Raw genomic sequence first — 23,623 nt, forward strand, 5'->3', positions numbered from 1 at the left:
CACACACACACACACACACACACACACACACACACACACACACACACACACACACACACACACACACACACACACACACACACACACACACACACACACACACACACACACACACACACACACACAAACACACTCCCTGCCATGACAGAAACCCTATTTTCTGCTGTCCAGAGATGGACTGGAAATTCCTCATTAATATGTATTTTCTCTGCCTCTTCAATAAACAACTGCTAAGCAAAAATTAACACTGCAAATAGACTATTTGCAAAGATGGTGTTTTCGCAAGTCAATAGCAACCATCTTTAATTCCAGATGCTATGGGCACCATTTAGTAAATATGTTAAAAAGTAGCTGTGTGTGTAGGACAGGGTAAATAACAACCGTTTCAGAGTAAAAAACAGCACCATTTACTAGTAACTAGATAGTGTTAAAGTGTCATTTGCACCTGTCTGTCCCACACTACATCTGTACTTGATTGTTGTGTGCCAGATGGGATGATATGGCTGTGATGTGGTCCCTAATAGGTAGGACTGTTAGGCCACTGTTCTCTACACCCGATAGATACTCACTTTTTCACACCATCTACTATGAGAATATCGAGTTCAATCTAATATATATGTGGGTGTGATAGATTACATGATTTATCATTACAATCAATCGTACTTGACACCAGAGGCTTGAATGCCAGAATGTCATTATGGGGCTAAACACACAACTCAAAGTGGACTATAGAATAACCTAATAGTCCTATTCAGTAGAAAATATCCCACATCTGTCCTTGCAAATAAACTGCAACAATAGCAAGTGAGCATCATGAACTACATTTCCCTTGGAAATACAAACATGAATAGTACATATAAGGTGCAAAAATGCATTGTATCATATAGTACATTTTTTTTCTTCCAGAATTAGAAACATTTGTTTCCTTTAAATGATTTACAATAGTGTTGCAATGGAAACATGTATCAGAGGAATAAATGTACTGTACCACCCATATCATAAGCATGTTTCAGCCTTACATCAATGCCATTATCAGAAGTGAAAATGCATCAATGCAGCCCTAATGTAATACTGCATGTATTTTTCACATCCCATTTCTCAGCAACATTAGTCAGTGGCTGAGGCAGCTAGCCTGGTAACATTAGTCAGTGGCTGAGGCAGCTAGCCTGGTAACATTAGTCAGTGGCTGAGGCAGCTAGCCTGGTAACATTAGTCAGTTGCTGAGGCAGCTAGCCTGGTAACATTAGTCAGTGGCTGAGGCAGCTAGCCTGGTAACATTAGTCAGTGGCTGAGGCAGCTAGCCTGGTAACATTAGTCAGTTGCTGAGGCGGCTAGCCTGGTAACATTAGTCAGTGGCTGAGGCAGCTAGCCTGGTAACATTAGTCAGTGGCTGAGGCAGCTAGCCTGGTAACATTAGTCAGTAGCTGCAGTAGCTAGCCTGGTAACATTAGTCAGTGGCTGCAGTAGCTAGCCTGGTAACATTAGTCAGTGGCTGAGGCAGCTAGCCTGGTAACATTAGTCAGTGGCTGAGGCAGCTAGCCTGGTAACATTAGTCAGTGGCTGAGGCAGTTAGCCTGGTAACATTAGTCAGTGGCTGAGGCAGCTAGCCTGGTAACATTAGTCAGTAGCTGCAGTAGCTAGCCTGGTAACATTAGTCGGTGGCTGAGGCAGCTAGCCTGGTAAAAAGTGGTCTGACGTTAGTCAGTGGCTGCAGTAGCTAGCCTGGTAACATTTGTCAGTGGCTGCAGTAGCTAGCCTGGTAACATTTGTCAGTGGCTGCAGTAGCTAGCCTGGTATAAAGTGGTGTGATGTTAGTCAGTGGCTGCAGATAGTCTGGTAGTGGGGTGACGTTAGTCAGGGGCTGCAGTAGCTAGCCTGGTATAAAGTGGTGTGATGTTAGTCAGTGGCTGCAGATAGTCTGGTAGTGGGGTGACGTTAGTCAGGGGCTGCAGTAGCTAGCATGGTAAAAAGTTGTGTGAGTACGTCCCTAGAATAACAAAATAATTACTATACCCACCCAGCATGCTGTGCGAGTGCAACCATTTCAGATATGATGACTTCTCTGTCTTTACCATAGAAATAGAATAGACTTAGATTAGAATTATATGTCTATGGTGTTTACCTGCAAGACTGAGGTATTTCAATAGCAGGTGTTGATCAATCACATGATATACCCCCCCCCCACTTATGCTGTCAACCCACCAACATGGGGAGAGATTTTCAGACATCTGTCTTGACAGTGAGTCATCACCACCTCTGTGCTACCACTGGGATGCAGTAGTCTCCACACAGGGTGTTTTAGCCCAAGACCACTGTTGCTGGTGAGATTCTCCATAAAAAAGTTGCACTTTGTGATTCCCTTTGAACACTGTGGAAAAATACTGACATCCCCCTTAACTTTACCCAGAGGCTTATAATAATACATGATGGCAATGCAAAAGCTCTTAGGGGGAAGTACATTTCCAACAACAACATTGGTTACAGTATAGAAAATAATTTATTTGCTTGTATTTACCCAAATATAATTGTGATGGTGGATCAGTTCGGTTAAAGGGGAGGGTGTACTAGCAGCTCATTGTAGTGGAGTGGGGAATATTCCCTCCATCTTAAAGGGGAGAGGACACCAGAAGAATGGCAACAGGTGGAGAAAAAAACGTGTGGAGTGAGAGACATTTGCACAGATAAGAAGGAGAGAGGAAGGGGTCTGGGTTACACCCACTGGCTGGGGCTGAGGTATGGGGGCGGATATGGGCAAAACAGGGGTAGGGGGGGTAAATCCTCGAACCTCAAAGACGTGTCTGGGCCTCGGGGATGTAGATCTCGATGCTGTCCGCCCGCTCCGTGGCTGAGTTCTGTCTGAAGGAAGCCGCCCGCTTGGCAGCCAGAAGACGGCGCCGGGCCTCCTGACGCTGGCGGTCCTGCAGGTCCAGAGAGCGCTCCCGCACCACGCCACCACGCCCCTTCGGAGGTCTCTTTGGCAGCGGGGGAGGCCACTTCCTCTCCTTCACATGAGAGAGAGATCATGAGAGAGAGAGAGAGAAGAGACAAAGAGAGAGAAATAAAGAGAAGAGACAAAGAGAGAGAGAGGAGACAAAGAGATTTGAGCCATGTGATTTTCTCAGAGGGACAGGATAAAACAAAGAAACAATATATGCGTTGACCAGTACCATTAGACAACACACCAACACAGACTACTTTGCTAGCTGTGAAAAACTGTAACAACTCTGTTGATATACCTGTAATGGCGTCTTCTTCTCTGGGCTCTCCACGAGCCTCCACTCATTGCTCTTGATCTGCTGTAATTCATTAAATTTGGCAGTGACGTCGTCAATTGAGAGCTGCAGCAAGTCCCAGAATCCGGCCAGGTCCTGAGAGGTGGGGCGGGGCATGGCGCTGGGGTCCTGGGGAGTGGAGGGTGGCGGGGAGGAGGTCAGCGGGAGCGAACACATTAGATATAGTTATCAACACCTCAGTGACCATGAGAATGTGTTTGTTTGATTTCATGAAACATATACACAATATAGTTGTTATCTGGTATAGTCTTAACTGTTACAGACTATCGTGGCAACTTTTAAATGCTTCTGTTACATAAACAGGTGTTGAATCATCCAACACCTGCAAATCTTACTGTACACGGTCCAACCACTAGGTGTCCTGCAAATCTTACTGTACACGGTCCAACCACCAGGTGTCCTGCAAATCTTACTGTACACGGTCCAACCACTAGGTTTCCTGCAAACCTTACTTGAACATTGTTCAACCAGTAGGTGTCCTGCAAGTTATAACTTCTCAAGCCCTGTACTGTTGGTAAGTCATCACTTCTCAAGCCCTGTACTGTTGGTTAGTCATCACTTCTCAAGCCCTGTACTGTTGGTTAGTCATCACTTCTCAAGCCCTGTACTGTTGGTTAGTCATCACTTCTCAAGCCCTGTACTGTTGGTTAGTCATCACTTCTCAAGCCCTGTACTGTTGGTTAGTCATCAATTCTCAAGCCCTGTACTGTTGGTAAGTCATCACTTCTCAAGCCCTGTACTGTTGGTTAGTCATCACTTCTCAAGCCCTGTACTGTTGGTTAGTCATCACTTCTCAAGCCCTGTACTGTCGGTAAGTCATCACTTCTCAAGCCCTGTACTGTTGGTAAGTCATCACTTCTCAAGCCCTGTACTGTTGGTAAGTCATCACTTCTCAAGCCCTGTACTGCTGGTTAGTCATCACTTCTCAAGCCCTGTACTGTTGGTTAGTCATCACTTCTCAAGCCCTGTACTGTTGGTTAGTCATCACTTCTCAAGCCCTGTACTGTTGGTTAGTCATCACTTCTCAAGCCCTGTACTGTTGGTTAGTCATCACTTCTCAAGCCCTGTAATGTTGGTAAAGTCATCACTTCTCAAGCCCTGTACTGTTGGTTAGTCATCACTTCTCAAGCCCTGCACTGTTGGTTAGTCATCACTTCTCAAGCCCTGTACTGTTGGTTAGTCATCACTTCTCAAGCCCTGTACTGTTGGTTAGTCATCACTTCTCAAGCCCTGTACTGTTGGTTAGTCATCACTTCTCAAGCCCTGTACTGTTGGTTAGTCATCACTTCTCAAGCCCTGTACTGTTGGTTAGTCATCACTTCTCAAGCCCTGCACTGTTGGTAAGTCATCAACAGTGAGAATGTAAGACATAAGGGGTATTTTGAAGACACACACTTGTTCCATTATGGTATTATAGATACTCACCAGGTTCTGTTGACACAGCCAGTAGAACTGCTGGAATTTTTGAGACATGAGGAGTTGTGCACTGCCCACCGCACTCCGGATTTTCCCTAGGACTGGAGGACACACACACACACCACACACAGAGGGAGAGATCACGCACAGCGTTATCCTCATTGACAGCTCACAGAGTGTTATCTCACTCAAATCTGTCCACTGCCTCAACCGTCAAAAAATAGACCGGTATTCATTAGCGGTGGTAATAACAATGCTTGTCGGTTGTATATTACATTTCCATCTACAAACAGGACTTTGCCCATTCCATTCTAAAATGGTGATCAGTGAATGTATTTCAAATCTAATGCATTAGAATGTGAACAGCCCCTGCCTTAGGAGCTATAGTGCCAGCATATGCATCTAAGGTGCAGCGTCAGACACTCACTCTCCTCCAACAGGTCATGCTCCTCCGCCTCTCTCTCCATGTCTTTACACCATCCCTCCATCCTCTTAGTTTCATTATGGAGTAGCTGCATGAACCAGCTGCCGTCCCTGCGGAGGGGGGACACTCGGCCCGTCTCAGCCCCCTCCAGAGAGGGCTCTGTCAGCCACGACTCGGGCTGCGGACTGGGTGGACCGCTGGAGGAACGCTGGTAGTCCTCCCGGTAGCTGAAGAGGCCCTGGGTGCGGACGGTGCGGACGGCCCCGTACTGGGTGGGTGTACTGGGCTCCGAGTGGCCCCCTCGGAAACCCAAGCCCCCTCCAAACTGCAGTCCCTTGTCCTCCATGGTGGGGAAGCCCTCTAGTTCCATGTCAGCTTGTACGGCTGTCGTCACACTGTTGGAGCGCTTGAACCTGCCATGCCTGAGGGAGCGCAGACACATGCAGACACACACACACTCGTATATGTATACAGACAATAATAAAGAGATTAGATGAACAATATATGGATCCAAAGAGAGAGAAAACATCAATATAACCCATTCACAGATATAGTATGTACAAAAAAAGCATATTGCATAATAACTTTCACAAAATCAATACATATTTAGTTAGTGCAATCAGGATCCAGAGGGACATTATTGACTGCTGCTGTAAAGGGTCAGAGGCCAAATTATGCAACGGTTGTATTTCCAGTTTCCACTTCCTGTGTGCCACATACCGTTTGTTATCCTCCACCTGGGTGCCAACAGAATGGTACTGAGGAAGACATTTACCCTCCGACTCCGAGTCCGTCGCCGTCTCCACCTGGTAAACAACAACGTGAACATAAACAATAACACTGGTCACATGTCATAATTAACTTCTTGACAACAGTATGTATCATGGGGGAACTATTTTACCAATGGACTTTACTAGAAAATCAATGAGGCTTCTTAGTGGCATAAATCATAAAGAGGGTAGTAATCTGTAGTGATCTATACTAGAAACTGTATACAGGGAGAGGGATAGCGACAGAGGGGAGCGAGAGAGAGAGAGAGAAAGGACACACAGAGAGATAGAGAGGGAGAGAAGGAGAGAGGGGAGAATAGAGTGGCAAAAAGAGTCAGAGAGAGTCAGAAACAGAGAGAGTCAGAAACTGAGAGAGCGAGAGAGAGAGAGCGAGAGAGAGAGAGAGAGAGAGAGAGAGAGAGTCAGAAACAGAGAGAGAGAGTTAGAAACAGAGAGCGAGTCAGAAACTGAGAGAGAGTGAGAAAGGACACACACAGAGAGAGAGAAAGAGAGAGAGAGAGAGAGAGAGAGAGAGAGGGAGGGAGAGTCAGAGAGAGAGAGAGAAAGGACACAGAGAGATAGAGAGGGAGAGAAGGAGAGAGGGGAGAATAGAATGGAAAAAAGAGTCAGAGAGAGTCAGAAACAGAGAGAGAAAGAGTCAGAAACTGAGAGAGAGTGAGAAAGCGAGAGAGAGCGAGCGAGGATCTGCATCAAGTGATGCCAGAGTGTTTGTCCTGAGAGCCTTTGATCCTGATCAGATGACTGTGTCTCCCTGAGAGGGATGGCTTTTATAGGCCTGTCCGTCTCTTTCTATGGCTCAGTTTACGAGCTCACACACTCATCTATATTGTCATGTCAACAGCATAGACCAGGTACTTCAAAATAATGACATCAAAAAAGTTGAGTGTGGAATAAAATGTCAACGAGTACTTCAGAGTAAATAACGAATTGTACCAGATATGGTAACAGATATGATAAATATGTTGCTGGCACTGAAGGTTATGATGGGGATGTTGATGATGTTGGTGATGATGATGATGGCGATGATGCATTGTTTTTTATCTATCCCCTGAGAGACTGCATTGCAAAAGAAACAGAATGTTGGCTTGAGTGAAATTAAGGGTCTAAATGACTACAGTAATGCTATATGACGCGCTTAATGACATTTAAGAGGAGATGAAAACGTCACAGCAGCAGGCATCCAGAAATGACATTTGTTGCCAATGTAAAATAGATAATATGATCAAGTTGAATTCCACTGATAAATAGAAATCTACAACAGTTTCCTCTGATGTTATTCTACTCTATTCGTCATCATAGGTGGTTTGTGTTTGTGTTTGTGGTTGTGTGTGTGTGTGTGTGTGTGTGTGTGTGTGTGTGGTTGTGTGTGTGTGGTTGTGTGTGTGTGTGTGTGTATCTGTGTAACTGTGTGTGTGAACTGGTTTTACCTGTATCCCTATGGAGGAACGTGGCGTTTTCAGGTATTCCTCAGCCTTGGACACCAACACCGCCTTGTCACACGTCTGCACCGAGCTGTGGCTGCCCGAGGAGGCGTGCCGCTTGCTCCCTGCCGTCTCCATGGCCAGCGTCACCACATTGGTGCTGTCCAGGCTGTCGGTGGAGTTGTAGAGGGTTTGACCCGAGCCGCCCAGACAGTCCGGCGCCCACAGTACACTCCCCCGCGGGTCCCTCCCCTCGTGGTAGGCGTCCTGAGTGGAGTCTGTGCTGCTCTGGGCCGTCACGGAGATGAGGGGCTTGGAGGTGGCGCGAGGTGGTGCCGGCGGGGGCGTCTTCGACATATAGCTAGGCATGTGCGTCACCACTGGAGAGCAAGTAGGGAGGGAGATAGATGAAGAGGAGTTACTCTAAAACAGAGGTTCTGAAAGGGAGAGAATGGAGGATGATCATTTAATAAAGGAAGATGGGGTGAGAGTGAGTGATGAAACCGAAGGGCGGAGTGATGAGGGGACAGTGGTGGAAAAAGTAGTAAAAAGTCCAAGTAAAGATACCTTGAGTAAAAAGAAAGATACCTTAATAAAAAATGACTCAAGTAAAAGTGAAAGTCACCCAGTAAAATCCTACTTGAGTAAAAGTCTAAAAGTATTTGGTTTTAAATATATATATACAGTGCCTTGCGAAAGTATTCGGCCCCCTTGAACTTTGCGACCTTTTGCCACATTTCAGGCTTCAAACATAAAGATATAAAACTGTATTTTTTTGTGAAGAATCAACAACAAGTGGGACACAATCATGAAGTGGAACGACATTTATTGGATATTTCAAACTTTTTTAACAAATCAAAAACTGAAAAATTGGGCGTGCAAAATTATTCAGCCCCTTTACTTTCAGTGCAGCAAACTCTCTACAGAAGTTCAGTGAGGATCTCTGAATGATCCAATGTTGACCTAAATGATTAATGATGATAAATACAATCCACCTGTGTGTAATCAAGTCTCCGTATAAATGCACCTGCACTGTGATAGTCTCAGAGGTCCGTTAAAAGCGCAGAGAGCATCATGAAGAACAAGGAACACACCAGGCAGGTCCGAGATACTGTTGTGAAGAAGTTTAAAGCCGGATTTGGATACAAAAAGATTTCCCAAGCTTTAAACATCCCAAGGAGCACTGTGCAAGCAATAATATTGAAATGGAAGGAGTATCAGACCACTGCAAATCTACCAAGACCTGGCCGTCCCTCTAAACTTTCAGCTCATACAAGGAGAAGACTGATCAGAGATGCAGCCAAGAGGCCCATGATCACTCTGGATGAGCTGCAGAGATCTACAGCTGAGGTGGGAGACTCTGTCCATAGGACAACAATCAGTCGTATATTGCACAAATCTGGCCTTTATGGAAGAGTGGCAAGAAGAAAGCCATTTCTTAAAGATATCCATAAAAAGTGTTGTTTAAAGTTTGCCACAAGCCACCTGGGAGACACACCAAACATGTGGAAGAAGGTGCTCTGGTCAGATGAAACCAAAATTGAACTTTTTGGCAACAATGCAAAGCGTTATGTTTGGCGTAAAAGCAACACAGCTCATCACCCTGAACACACCATCCCCACTGTCAAACATGGTGGTGGCAGCATCATGGTTTGGGCCTGCTTTTCTTCAGCAGGGACAGGGAAGATGGTTAAAATTGATGGGAAGATGGATGGAGCCAAATACAGGACCATTCTGGAAGAAAACCTGATGGAGTCTGCAAAAGACCTGAGACTGGGACGGAGATTTGTCTTCCAACAAGACAATGATCCAAAACATAAAGCAAAATCTACAATGGAATGGTTAAAAAATAAACATATCCAGGTGTTAGAATGGCCAAGTCAAAGTCCAGACCTGAATCCAATAGAGAATCTGTGGAAAGTACTGAAAACTGCTGTTCACAAATGCTCTCCATCCAACCTCACTGAGCTCGAGCTGTTTTGCAAGGAGGAATGGGAAAAAATGTCAGTCTCTCGATGTGCAAAACTGATAGAGACATACCCCAAGCGACTTACAGCTGTAATCGCAGCAAAAGGTGGCGCTACAAAGTATTAACTTAAGGGGGCTGAATAATTTTGCACGCCCAATTTTTCAGTTTTTGATTTGTTAAAAAAGTTTGAAATATCCAATAAATGTTGTTCCACTTCATGATTGTGTCCCACTTACTGTTGATTCTTCACAAAAAAATACAGTTTTATATCTTTCTGTTTGAAGCCTGAAATGTGGCAAAAGGTCGCAAAGTTCAAGGGGGCCGAATACTTTCGCAAGGCCCTGTATATATATATAAGTATCAAAAGTAAATGAAATTGCTAAAATGGACTTAAGTATCAAAAGTAAATTTAAAAATATAAACCATTTCAAATTCCTTATATTAATCAAACCAGACGGCACAATTTTCTTTCTTTTTTTTACTGACCGATAGCCAGGGGCCCACTCCAACCCTCAGACATAATTTACAAAACAAGCATTTCTGTTTATTGAGTCCTTCAGAACAGAGGCAGTAGGGATGAACAGGGATGTTCTCCTGATAAGTGTGTGAATTGGCCCATTTTCCTGTCAAATGTAACGAGTACTTTTGGTTGTCAGGGATAATGTATGGAGTAAAAAGTATATTATTTTCTTTAGGAATGTAGTGAAGTAAAAGTAAAAGTTCTCAAAAGTATAATAGTACAGTAAAGCACAGATACCCCAAAAATGACTGAAGTAGTATTTTAAAGTATTTTTACTTAAGTACTTTACACAACTGTGAGAGGATTATGTAAAGTGCATCATAAGGAGACTTTAGGACACACCTTTTTTTTTTACTGCCACAGAGATGAACACTCAACACGGACACTTCTTCCTGGTTAAATTAATAACCCCAGTGTTTACAGACTATTGCTCTTTCTGGGCAGTGGATGCTTTTGAGAGGAACCCTTCTTCCTGGTTAATAAGCCCAGTTTTAACAGGCTAAGGCTCCTTCTGGGCAGTGAAGGATAATGAGAGGAACCCTTCTTCTTGGTTAATAAGCCCAGTTTTAACAGGCTAAGGCTCCTTCTGGGCAGTGAAGGATAATGAGAGGAACCCTTCTTTCAAGTGGAAATGCAATCTGGCCCTCATATCGTCATTGCCACCTGATCATTCCTAGCTTCCAATTGGCTCATTTATCCCCTGTCCTCTCCTGTTTAACTGTTTCCAAGGTCATTGCTGTAAATGAGAATGTGTTCTCAGTCAACTTACCTGGTAAAATAATGGTTAAATAAAACAATAAACAGCAGAACAGAGCTAGTAGCAAGGAGGTACAATATGCCTACATCACAGGCTGGGCTCAGACAGGTACCATTGCTTCAATTATATTAAATGCAGTTGCTTGAAATTAACTTTTAATTCTGATAGCCTCCTGTTATTGTCTCAAAAATATAGTTATATCAAACAGGCCATGTGAGACAAAGGTGAGCAGATGTTACTACCAGATTCCTTGTGAATTATCATCAGGTCTGTGTAGTCCTGCAGGCAGTGAGGAAATGCATTATCATCTTACTTTGTTGACACCCTGTCACACACTCCAAGAAGAAGTGATTCATCATACATTTACTGACACTGTACATGATCTAGTATCAAAGACACCAAACACCAGTTGCTTATTTTGTGGAATTCTGCCACCCAGAATACAGTACGATGAATTATGACAGTTAACACTGCTTTACGTGATGAAAGGAACAGCTCATGGGATTATTTGTACGGGAGTCCCAGATACGGTGTTCATTATTGAGCTCACCGTTTGCAGAGAGACTGCAGCATGCTGATGGCCCTGAGGATGGTGACATTGTCATACAACATTTCTAAACCGCTATTTTACGAAACTGTTGGATGAGTCACTGAAGGAGAAAGGCTGTGATTCATTGCAGTGACAAAAATAGACTTCATCACCAATAAGTCGTGTAACTCGGGAACTCAATAGTCACACACATGTATTCAGGCATTCATTTATTAATGTGTTCATGCATCAACTGAACCATTCATTAATTAATTAATATTCAATATTGCTTACTGTTGAATAATCTCCCTAATCCTTTCAAGGTCACACACGGCTGCACACATTGCCGGTGAACGGCTGACACATCTTTAACATAATTACACTACTGGTAAAAAAAATCAGGGACAACATGAACTAAATCCATTCACAATGTTAACGAGCAGATTGTGTGATAGATCTAATTAGTCATTAGATGTGATAAGACTCCACATGAAACAAATAGAACTCTGCATTTACTCTCACTTCAGATGGATATCTTCCCACTTGAAAAGGTTGTCGTTTTTCCGCAAGACTTTGTGGGTGGATAGGAAATGGAGTAGGATGGGTGACACAGTCGTACATGATTCCTTTTTTATATTCTATCCCTGAGCTTTAATGGTGTGCCGCTTCAAAGTCAGACAGGTAGTGTGAAACTGACATCTTAAGCAGCCTCCCATTCAGAGTGGACTTGAATACTCTGTAGAAAATGTACAACACCTGTACCCAACAAGAGAAGCCATATTGCATCCTTGCCTCCCTACAGAAAGCAAACAGTGAGACAGACACAAACCCTGTGTGCCTGCCGACATTGCACTGCAACTTGACAAGCAGGAGCAGTGTGAGTCTCTCTGTATTCAGGAGGTGTGTTGTAGCCAACAGCCGATGGGAAAGGCAGGAGAGGTTGGGCTGTAAAACTCCCTGAAAGAAGATGATATGTCTATCTGTCGTTGGCCTCTCTTTGCATTGGGAATTTCCCATGTTAAACTCCTCCAAGTCAACAGAGAACAATGTTAAATCCTACCCTGTCACCAGAAAACCATGTTTAACTCCTACCCTCCAAGTCAACAGAGAACCATCTTTGACTCCTACCCTCCAAGTCAACAGAGAACAATGTTAAATCCTACCCTGTCACCAGAAAAACATGTTTAACTCCTACTCTCCAAGTAACCAGAACCATGTTTAACTCCTACCCTCCAAGTAACCAGAGAACCATGTTTAACTCCTACCCTCCAAGTCACCAGAGAACCATGTTTAACTCCTACCCTCCAAGTAACCAGAACCATGTTTAACTCCTACCCTCCAAGTCACCAGAGAACCATGTTTAACTCCTACCCTCCAAGTAACCAGAACCATGTTTAACTCCTACCTCCAAGTGACCAGAGAACCATGTTTAACTCCTACCCTCCAAGTAACCAGAACCATGTTTAACTCCTACCCTCCAAGTAACCAGAACCATGTTTAACTCCTACTCTCCAAGTAACCAGAACCATGTTTAACTGCTACCCTCCAAGTAAACAGAACCATGTTTAACTCCTACCCTCCAAGTAACCAGAACCATGTTTAACTCCTACCCTCCAAGTCACCAGAACCATGTTTAACTCCTACTCTCCAAGTAACCAGAACCATGGTTAACTCCTACCCTCCAAGTAACCAGAACCATGTTTAACTCCTACTCTCCAAGTAACCAGAACCATGTTTAACTGCTACCCTCCAAGTAACCAGAACCATGTTTAACTCCTACCCTCCAAGTAACCAGAACCATGTTTACCTCCTACCCTACAAGTCACCAGAACCATGTTTAACTCCTACCCTCCAAGTCACCAGAACCATGTTTAACTCCTACCCTCCAAGTAACCAGAACCATGTTTAACTCCTACCCTCCAAGTAACAGGAACCATGTTTAACTCCTACCCTCCAAGTCTCCAGAACCATGTTTAACTCCTACCCTCCAAGTCACCAGAACCATGTTTAACTCCTACCCTCCAAGTAACCAGAACCATGTTTAACTCCTACCCTCCAAGTCACCAGAACCATGTTTAACTGCTACCCTCCAAGTAACCAGAACAGTGTTTAACTCCTACCCTCCAAGTAACCAGAACCATGTTTAACTCCTACCCTCCAAGTAACCAGAACCATGTTTAACTCCAACCCTCCAAGTCACCAGAACCATGTTTAACTACTACCCTCCAAGTCACCAGAGAACCATGTTTAACTCCTACCCTCCAAGTCACCAGAGAACCATGTTTAACTCCTACCCTCCAAGTCACCAGAGAACCATGTTTAACTCCTACCCTCCAAGTAACCAGAACCATGTTTAACTCCTACCCTGTCACCAGAAAAACATGTTTAACTCCTACTCTCCAAGTAACCAGAACCATGTTTAACTCCTACCCTCCAAGTAACCAGAGAACCATGTTTAACTCCTACCCTCCAAGTCACCAGAGAACCATGTTTAACTCCTACCCTCCAAGTAACCAGAACCATGTTTAACTCCTACCTCCAAGTCACCAGAGAACCATGTTTAACTCCTACCCTCCAAGTAACCAGAACCATGTTTAACTCCTACCCTCCAAGTAACCAGAACCATGTTTAACTCCTACTCTCCAAGTAACCAGAACCATGTTTAACTGCTACCCTCCAAGTAAACAGAACCATGTTTAACTCCTACCCTCCAAGTAACCAGAACCATGTTTAAATCCTACCCTCCAAGTCACCAGAACCATGTTTAACTCCTACTCTCCAAGTAACCAGAACCATGGTTAACTCCTACCCTCCAAGTAACCAGAACCATGTTTAACTCCTACTCTCCAAGTAACCAGAACCATGTTTAACTGCTACCCTCCAAGTAACCAGAACCATGTTTAACTCCTACCCTCCAAGTAACCAGAACCATGTTTACCTCCTACCCTACAAGTCACCAGAACCATGTTTAACTCCTACCCTCCATGTCAACAGAACCCTGTTTAACTCCTACCCTCCAAGTAACCAGAACCATGTTTAACTCCTACCCTCCAAGTAACCAGAACCATGTTTAACTCCTACCCTCCAAGTCACCAGAACCATGTTTAACTCCTACTCTCCAAGTAACCAGAACCATGGTTAACTACTACCCTCCAAGTAACCAGAACCATGTTTAACTCCTACTCTCCAAGTAACCAGAACCATGTTTAACTGCTACCCTCCAAGTAACCAGAACCATGTTTAACTCCTACCCTCCAAGTCACCAGAACCATGTTTAACTCCTACCCTCCAAGTAACCAGAACCATGTTTAACTCCTACCCTCCAAGTCACCAGAACCATGTTTAACTGCTACCCTCCAAGTAACCAGAACAGTGTTTAACTCCTACCCTCCAAGTAACCAGAACCATGTTTAACTCCTACCCTCCAAGTAACCAGAACCATGTTTAACTCCTACCCTCCAAGTCACCAGAACCATGTTTAACTACTACCCTCCAAGTCACCAGAGAACCATGTTTAACTCCTACCCTCCAAGTCACCAGAGAACCATGTTTAACTCCTACCCTCCAAGTCACCAGAGAACCATGTTTAACTCCTACCCTCCAAGTAACCAGAACCATGTTTAACTCCTACCCTCCAAGTCACCAGAGAACCATGTTTAACTCCTACCCTCCAAGTAACCAGAACCATGTTTAACTCCTACCCTCCAAGTAACCAGAACCATGTTTAACTGCTATCCTCCAAGTAACCAGAACCATGTTTAACTCCTACCCTCCAAGTAACCAGAACCATGTTTAACTCCTACCCTCCAAGTAACCAGAACCATGTTTACCTCCTACCCTACAAGTCACCAGAACCATGTTTAACTCCTACCCTCCAAGTCACCAGAACCATGTTTAACTCCTACTCTCCAAGTAACCAGAACCATGGTTAACTCCTACCCTCCAAGTAACCAGAACCATGTTTAACTCCTACTCTCCAAGTAACCAGAACCATGTTTAACTGCTACCCTCCAAGTAACCAGAATCATGTTTAACTCCTACCCTCCAAGTCACCAGAACCATGTTTAACTCCTACCCTCCAAGTAACCAGAACCATGTTTAACTCCTACCCTCCAAGTCACCAGAACCATGTTTAACTGCTACCCTCCAAGTAACCAGAACAGTGTTTAACTCCTACCCTCCAAGTAACCAGAACCATGTTTAACTCCTACCCTCCAAGTAACCAGAACCATGTTTAACTCCTACCCTCCAAGTCACCAGAACCATGTTTAACTACTACCCTCCAAGTCACCAGAGAACCATGTTTAACTCCTACCCTCCAAGTCACCAGAGAACCATGTTTAACTCCTACCCTCCAAGTCACCAGAGAACCATGTTTAACTCCTACCCTCCAAGTAACCAGAACCATGTTTAACTCCTACCCTCCAAGTCACCAGAGAACCATGTTTAACTCCTACCCTCCAAGTAACCAGAACCATGTTTAACTCCTACCCTCCAAGTAACCAGAACCATGTTTAACTGCTATCCTCCAAGTAACCAGAACCATGTTTAACTCCTACCCTCCAAGTAACCAGAACCATGTTTACCTCCTACCCTACAAGTCACCAGAACCATGTTTAACTCCTACCCTCCAAGTCACCAGAACCATGTTTAACTCCTACTCTCCAAGTAACCAGAACCATGGTTAACTCCTACCCTCCAAGTAACCAGAACCATGTTTAACTCCTACTCTCCAAGTAACCAGAACCATGTTTAACTGCTACCCTCCAAGTAGCCAGAACCATGTTTAACTCCTACCCTCCAATTCACCAGAAAAATATATTTAACTCCTACTCTCAATCACCAGAGAACCATCTTTGCCTTCTATCCTAAAAGTCACCAGAAAACCATGTTTAACTCCTACCCTCCAAGTCACTAGAGAACCATGTTTAACTCCTACCCTCAGTCACCAGTGAACCATCTTTGACTCCTACCCTCAGTCACCAGAAAACCATGTTTAACTCCTACTCTCAATCACCAGAGAACCATCTTTGCCTTCTACCCTAAAAGTCACCAGAAAACCATGTTTACCTCCTACCCTCCAAGTAACCAGAACCATTTTTAACTCCTACCCTCCAAGTAACCAGAACCATGTTTAACTCCTACCCTCCAAGTAACCAGAACCATGTTTAACTCCTACCCTCCAAGTAACCAGAACCATGTTTAACTCCTACTCTCAGTCACCAGAACCATGTTTAACTCCTACCCTCCAAGTAACCAGAACCATGTTTAACTCCTACCCTCCAAGTAACCAGAACCATGTTTAACCTCACGCATTGGACAGATCCTCATTATCACACCACCACCACCTAACTAATGACTAGCAGGCAGCTCAGGCTTAGTACATATCCTCAGTACCATAGAGATCCTATTAAGTTACTAGAGGGGCTATGACATAAACCCTTCAAGTTACAGAATTGGGTCAAGATGGCAGCCATATTGATCAGGGAGAAATCCAAACCAGTCTAATTGCAATGAATGGTAGTAGAAGCATACTCCTGATTTGACATATGCAGAAATTGTAGAATTGTTGTCAAATATTTATACAGATGTATACAGCAAATTGGTATAACACCTTTACAAATACAGTCTATAAAGGTTTTATACCAATTCTCTGTATAAATATATGACAATATGTTAGGTAGACAATAATTCTACAATTTCTGATATCACATGCCTTACTTTCCAAGGATACATACATGTTGACATGTAATGTCTGTTTGCATATATTTTAGAGGCTATTTATACAGGGAATTGGTATAAATACTGTTTATAAAGGTTTAATTCCAATTCCCTGTATAAATAGGCACTAAAATATATGCAAATAGACATTACATGTCAACATTTACGTATCCTTGGAAACCTGCGAGTGCCATTATATGATCTCAATATGCATACTACCATTCTCCCTACTCTCATGCTTCGAGTGCATTCTCCAAGGACGTTCTCTTGAGTCCATTCTTGTGAGGACGAGAACATGGAGAACTCATAAAACATTACATTTGAGAAGCATTCACACTCCCCTACTGTATTAACTCACACATGCTGCACCTCCCCATTCACTGAACCTGCTTCCAGCTGGGACAAAGACAAAACAAAATATACAGAAAGCAAACATTTCACTTCATAAATATCAGCTAGCTCCATGTGAATCGCAGTAATCTAGCTAGCCAGCTACTTAAACAGACAAAAATGACCTAAAACTAATGTTATAACTTAGACAGACTCTCTTCTCTGTATACATCAATGATGTCGCTCTTGCTGCTGGTGATTCTCTGTTCCACCTCTACACAGATGACACCATTCTGTATACATCTGGCCCTTCTTTGGACTCTGTGTTAACAACCCTCCAGGCAAGCTTCAATGCCATACAACTCCCCTTCTGTGGCCTCCAATTGCTCTTGAATACAAGTAAAACTAAATGCATGCTCTTCAACAGATCGCTGCCTGCACCTGCCCACCTGTCCAACATCACTACTCTGGACAACTCTGACTTATATGTGGACTCTGAATATGTGGACAACTACAAATACCTAGGTGTCTGGTTAGACTGTAAATTCTCCTTCCAGACTCACATCAAACATCTCCAATCCAAAGTTAAATCTAGAATTGGCTTCCTATTTCGCAACAAAGCATCCTTCACTCATGCTGCCAAACATACCCTTGTAAAACTGACCATCCTACCAATCCTCGACTTCGGCGATCTCATTTACAAAATAGCCTCCAATACCCTACTCAAGTGCCATCCATTTTGTCACCAAAGCCCATATACTACCCACCACTGCGACCTGTACACTCTCGTTGGCTGGCACTCGCTTCATACTCGTTGTCAAACCCACTGGCTCCAGGTCATCTACAAGACCCTGCTAGGTAAAGTCCCCCCTTATCTCAGCTCGCTGGTCACCATAGCAGCACCCACCTGTAGCACGTGCTCCAGCAGGTATATCTCTCTGGTCACCCTAAAAAAACAATTCTTCCTTTGGCCGCCTTTCCTTCCAGTTCTCTGCTGCCATTGACTGGAACGAACTACAAAAATCTCTGAAACTGGAAACACTTGTCTCCCTCACTAGCTTTAAGCACCAGCTGTCAGAGCACCTCACAGATTACTGCACCTGTACATAGCCCATCTATAATTTAGCCAAAACAACTACCTCTTTCCCTACTGTATTTATTTATTTATTTTGCTCCTTTGCACCCCATTATTTATATCTCTACTTTGCATATTCTTCCACTGCAAATCAACCATTTCAGCGTTTTACTTGCTATATTGTATTTACTTCGCCACCATGGCCTTTTTTTGCCTTTACCTCACTTATCTCACCTCACTTGCTCACATTGTATATAGACTTATTTTTCTACTGTTTTATTGACTCTATGTTTGTTTTACTCCATGTGTAATGTCAATTGTCAATTATTCGTGGTTAGCTAGCTAGCTAACAGCAGTTACTAGCCAGTTCGCCCTATTGACTTACTTGTAACGATTCTCCTCTTGTGAAGTAGAGGCGGACCAAAGCGCAGCGTGGTGGTTGTTCATTGTAATTTATTGACGACACTATACATGAACAAACTAACGAAAAAACAAGAAACGTGAGAACTCAAAACAGCCCTGTCTGGTGCAAACACAAAAACAGGAACAATCACCCACAAACAAACAGTGAAACCCAGGCTACCTAAGTATGATTCTCAATCAGAGACAACTAATGACACCTGCCTCTGATTGAGAACCATACTAGGCCGAAAACATAGAACTGCCCCAAAACATAGAAAAACAAACATAGACTGCCCACCCAACTCACGCCCTGACCATACTAAATAAAAGCAAAACAAAGGAAATAGAGGTCAGAACGTGACAGTACCCCCCCCCCAAAGGTGCGGACTCCGGCCGCAAAACCTTGACCTATAGGGGAGGGTCTGGGTGGGCGTCTGTCCGCGGTGGCGGCTCTGGCACGGGACGCGGACCCCACTTCGCCATTGTCTTAGTCCGCCTTATTGTCCGCCTCCGTGGCTTACTCACCATGCCCACCCCTCTCAATGACCCCACTGGACAGAGGGGCTGCTTGGGACAGAGGGGCAGCTCGGGACAGAGGTGAAGCAGCTGCTCGGGACAGAGGGGCGGCAGCTGCTCGGGACAGAGGGGCGGCAGCAGCTCGGGACAGAGGGGCGGCAGCTGCTCGGGACAGAGGGGCTGCTTGGGACAGAGGGGCAGCTCGGGACAGAGGTGAAGCAGCTGCTCGGGACAGAGGGACAGCTGCTCGGGACAGAGGGACAGCTGCTCGGGACAGAGGGGCAGCTGCTCCGGGCGGAGGGGCTCTAGCGGCCCCTGGCTGACTGGCGGCACTGGCGGCCCCTGGCTGACTGGCGGCACTGGCGGCCCCTGGCTGACTGGCGGCACTGGCGGCCCCTGGCTGACTGGCGGCACTGGCGGCCCCTGGCTGACGGGCGGCACTGGCGGCCCCTGGCTGACGGGCGGCACTGGCGGCCCCTGGCTGACGGGCGGCACTGGCGGCCCCTGGCTGACTGGCGGCACTGGCGGCCCCTGGCTGACGGGCGGCACTGGCGGCCCCTGGCTGACGGGCGGCACTGGCGGCTCCTGGCTGACGGGCGGCATTGGCGGCTCCTGGCAGACGGGCGGCACTGGCGGCGCTGGGCAGACGGGCGGCACTGGCGGCGCTGGGCAGACGGGCGGCACTGGCGGCGCTGGGCAGACGGGCGGCACTGGCGGCGCTGGGCAGACGGGCGGCACTGGCGGCGCTGGGCAGACGGGCGGCACTGGCGGCGCTGGGCAGACGGGCGGCACTGGCGGCCCCTGGCTGACTGGCGGCACTGGCGGCCCCTGGCAGACGGGCGGCACTGGCGGCGCCGGGCAGACGGGCGGCTCCGGCAGAGGCGCCGGACAGGCGGGAGGCTCCGGCAGAGGCGCCGGACAGGCGGGAGGCTCCGGCAGAGGCGCCGGACAGGCGGGAGGCTCCGGCAGAGGCGCCGGACAGACGGGAGGCTCCGGCAGAGGCGCATGACAGGCGGGAGGCTCCGGCAGCGCTGGAGAGGAGGAAGGCTCTGGTAGCGCCGGAGAGGCGGGAGACTCCGGCAGTGCTGGAGAGGAGGAAGGCTCTGGTAGTGCTGGACAGGCGAGGCGCACTGTAGGCCTGATGCGTGGTGCTGGCACTGGTGGTACTGGGCCGAGGACACGCACAGGAAGCCTTGTGCGGGGAGCTGCTACCGGAGGGCTGGGGTGTGGAGGTGGTACTGGAAAGACCGGACCGTGCAGGCGCACTGGAGCTCTTGAGCACCGAGCCTGCCCAACCTTACCTGGTTGAATGCTCACGGTCGCCCTGCCAGTGCGGCGTGGTGGAATAGCCCGCACTGGGCTATGCAGGCGAACCGGAGACACCGAGCGCAAGGCTGGTGCCATGTAAGCCGGCCCAAGGAGACGCACTGGGGACCAGCTGCGTAGAGCCGGCTTCATGGCATTAGGCTCGACGCTCAATCTAGCCCGGCCGACACGCGGAGCTGGAATATACCGCACCGGGCTATGCACCCGCACTGGAGACACCGTGCGCACCACTGCATAACACGGTGCCTGCCCGGTCTCTCTAGCCCCCCGGTAAGCACAGGGAGTCTGCCCAGGTCTCCTACCTGGCGTAGCCATACTCCCTGTTAGCCCCCCCCCAAGACATTTTTGGGGCTGCCTCTCGGGCTTCCTTCCGCGCCGCCGTGCCTGCTTCGCCAACTCCATTCTCTGATAGCCTTCCGCGCACTGCTCCATCGAATCCCAGGCGGGCTCCGGCACTCTCCCTGGGTCGGCCGCCCACCTGTCGATCTCCTCCCAAGTAATATAACCCATGCCATTGCTGTCCATAACGTCCTCCCATGTCCATACCTCCTCGCGCTGCTCCTGCTGCTGCTTTCTCCGTTGCCCATTACCACACCGCTTGGTCCTGTTGTGGTGGGTGATTCTGTAACGATTCTCCTCTTGTGAAGTAGAGGCGGACCAAAGCGCAGCGTGGTGGTTGTTCATTGTAATTTATTGACGACACTATACATGAACAAACTAACGAAAAAACAAGAAACGTGAGAACTCAAAACAGCCCTGTCTGGTGCAAACACAAAAACAGGAACAATCACCCACAAACAAACAGTGAAACCCAGGCTACCTAAGTATGATTCTCAATCAGAGACAACTAATGACACCTGCCTCTGATTGAGAACCATACTAGGCCGAAAACATAGAACTGCCCCAAAACATAGAAAAACAAACATAGACTGCCCACCCAACTCACGCCCTGACCATACTAAATAAAAGCAAAACAAAGGAAATAGAGGTCAGAACGTGACATTACTATGGGCTTGCAATCTACACATAATACAGTGGGTATTGTAGGCTTTTAAACATGCCAGAATTAACACAGAAAGTATTTCACGTTTTTAAGATAACATATTGTAGTCCAGCAACATATGACAAGTGAATGGGCAACATTTCATTCCAAAGTCGGAGCTTATTTTATCTTGCTTCAGCTCAAATAATACCTGCTATTGATTTCAAGAAATGTTGCATTGGTTTTTATGTGGTTGCTTCATATTTCTGTCCATACTTTTCATTTAAGCTTGCATTGATGCATGCTTCGAAATGTGTACAAGCGGAGTACGCAACAGAGAAGTGCCCTCCGTGCTCCGTTTTGAATGATTTGATTTGGACTCATACTCCGACCCTCCCATGCTCCAGATTGTGTGCTCGGAGCATGATAGTCTACATATTGAGAAACACCCTAAGTCTTCTTATCAAACATACTGAACAAAAATATAAATGTAACATGCAACAATTTCAACGATTTTACTGAGTCACAGTTAATATAAGGAAATCTGTCAATTAAAATAAATAAATTAGGCCCTAATCAATGGATTTCACGACTGGGCAGGGGAGCAGCCATGGTTGGGCAGAGGCCCACCCACTTAGGAGCCAGACCTACCCACTGGGGAGCCAGGCCCAGCCAATCAGATTGAGTATTTCCCAACAAAAGGTCTTCATTACAGACAGAAATACTCCTCAATTTCATCAGCTGTCCGGGTGGCTGGTCTCAGACAATCTTGCAGGTGAAGAAGACGGATGTGGAGGTCCTGGGCTGGCGTGGTTACATGAGGTCTGCGCTTGTGAGGCCGGTTGGACGTGCTGCCAAATTCTCTAAAACAACGTTGGAGGCGGCTTATGGTAGAAAAATGTACATTCAATTCTCTGGCAACAGCTCTGGTGGACATTCCTCCAGTCAGCATGCCAAATGCACGCTCTCTCAAAACCTGAGACATTTGTGGCATTGTGTTGTGTGACAAAACTGCACATTTTAGAGTGGCCTTTTATTGTCCCCAGCACAAGGTGCACCTGTGTAATGATCATGCTGTTTAATCAGCTTCTTGATATGCCACACCTGTCATGTTAATGGGTTATCTTGGCGAAAGGAGAAATGCTCACTAATAGGGATGTAAATAAATGTGTGCACAAAATTGGACAGATAAAAAAAAATTGGGATCTTTTATTTCAGCTCATGAAACATGGGACCAACACTTTACATGTTGCGCTTATTTTTTTGTTCAGTATCATTTCAGCCAGTGCATGGCTGTGGATTGACTGCATTGTTTGAATGGAATGTTGGCATATTGGTAGTTAATTTGAAAAATGCATGGAATCATCCCTCTAATACTGACTGGCTAGCTAGCTAACAAACATTATTTTACACAATATCTTATCAAAGCACTTGCAAACCACGGTTGACCAACTCCTTGACCAAAATGGCTGACGTTTATTCCGTCATAAGGTTAATTTCCATCCTAGTATTCTAATTCTATGCTTAGTACCACACCACCACAAGCTAACTAATGACAGGCAGGCAACTCAGGATTTCCATCATCAGTTGTGATGGATGGACAAAATGAAATGTAGCTGAGATTAGATAATGATCAGCCCACCAACTGTATTCTACACCGTGCATCTACATCTGCATTTCTTGTTGTTTGGGGTTTAAGGCTTGGTTTCTGTACAGCACTTTATGACATCGGCTGATGTTAAAAGGGTTTTATAAATACATTTGATTGATTGATTGATATTAGAGTTGACTATTCACACTGAAAAAGTGTATTTTGTAAAGCATCATTTTAAACCCTAAAGTGTTAAAAAGTGAACAATTTAAAACATTTTACTCTATGTAGAGTGGGACAATATAGACACTTTTTTTGGTGTTAGACTTCACACTTCATTAACACTGGCAATTTTGCAATGTATGGATTGGTGAAGGTGATGAAGGCTTTTTTTTACCTGGAGGTGGATCGGCTCGGTCCACACTGCAGGAAGAAGGGAGACGAAACTGGATCCCTGGAAAGAATAGGCAACACCAGTTAGTAAGGGGGAAAGAAGGGCCAGGAGAGACACATCCACGTAGTTTATCTGACTATGACAGTACCTACCATGCCTCAGGCCA

General features: G+C 45.7%; 1 protein-coding gene across 1 annotated transcript; it reads right to left on the reverse strand.

Annotated features, from left to right (window-relative positions):
- Positions 1–57: 57 nt before the first annotated feature.
- Positions 58–23,591, reverse strand: LOC110521082 (disks large-associated protein 2-like). The gene is made up of 7 exons (XM_021598503.2): positions 23,461–23,591; positions 7,352–7,725; positions 5,854–5,939; positions 5,137–5,555; positions 4,719–4,810; positions 3,237–3,401; positions 58–3,002 (listed from the first exon to the last, which is right to left on the reverse strand). The coding sequence occupies exons 2-7, from the start codon at positions 7,712–7,714 to the stop codon at positions 2,787–2,789; spliced, it is 1,341 nt and encodes a 446-aa protein (XP_021454178.2). The 5' UTR covers positions 7,715–7,725; positions 23,461–23,591; the 3' UTR covers positions 58–2,786.
- Between the last annotated feature and the right edge of the window lie 32 nt (positions 23,592–23,623).

This window comes from Oncorhynchus mykiss, chromosome 4 (assembly GCF_013265735.2).
Source record: "Oncorhynchus mykiss isolate Arlee chromosome 4, USDA_OmykA_1.1, whole genome shotgun sequence".
NCBI classification, from domain to species: Eukaryota; Metazoa; Chordata; class Actinopteri; order Salmoniformes; family Salmonidae; genus Oncorhynchus; species Oncorhynchus mykiss.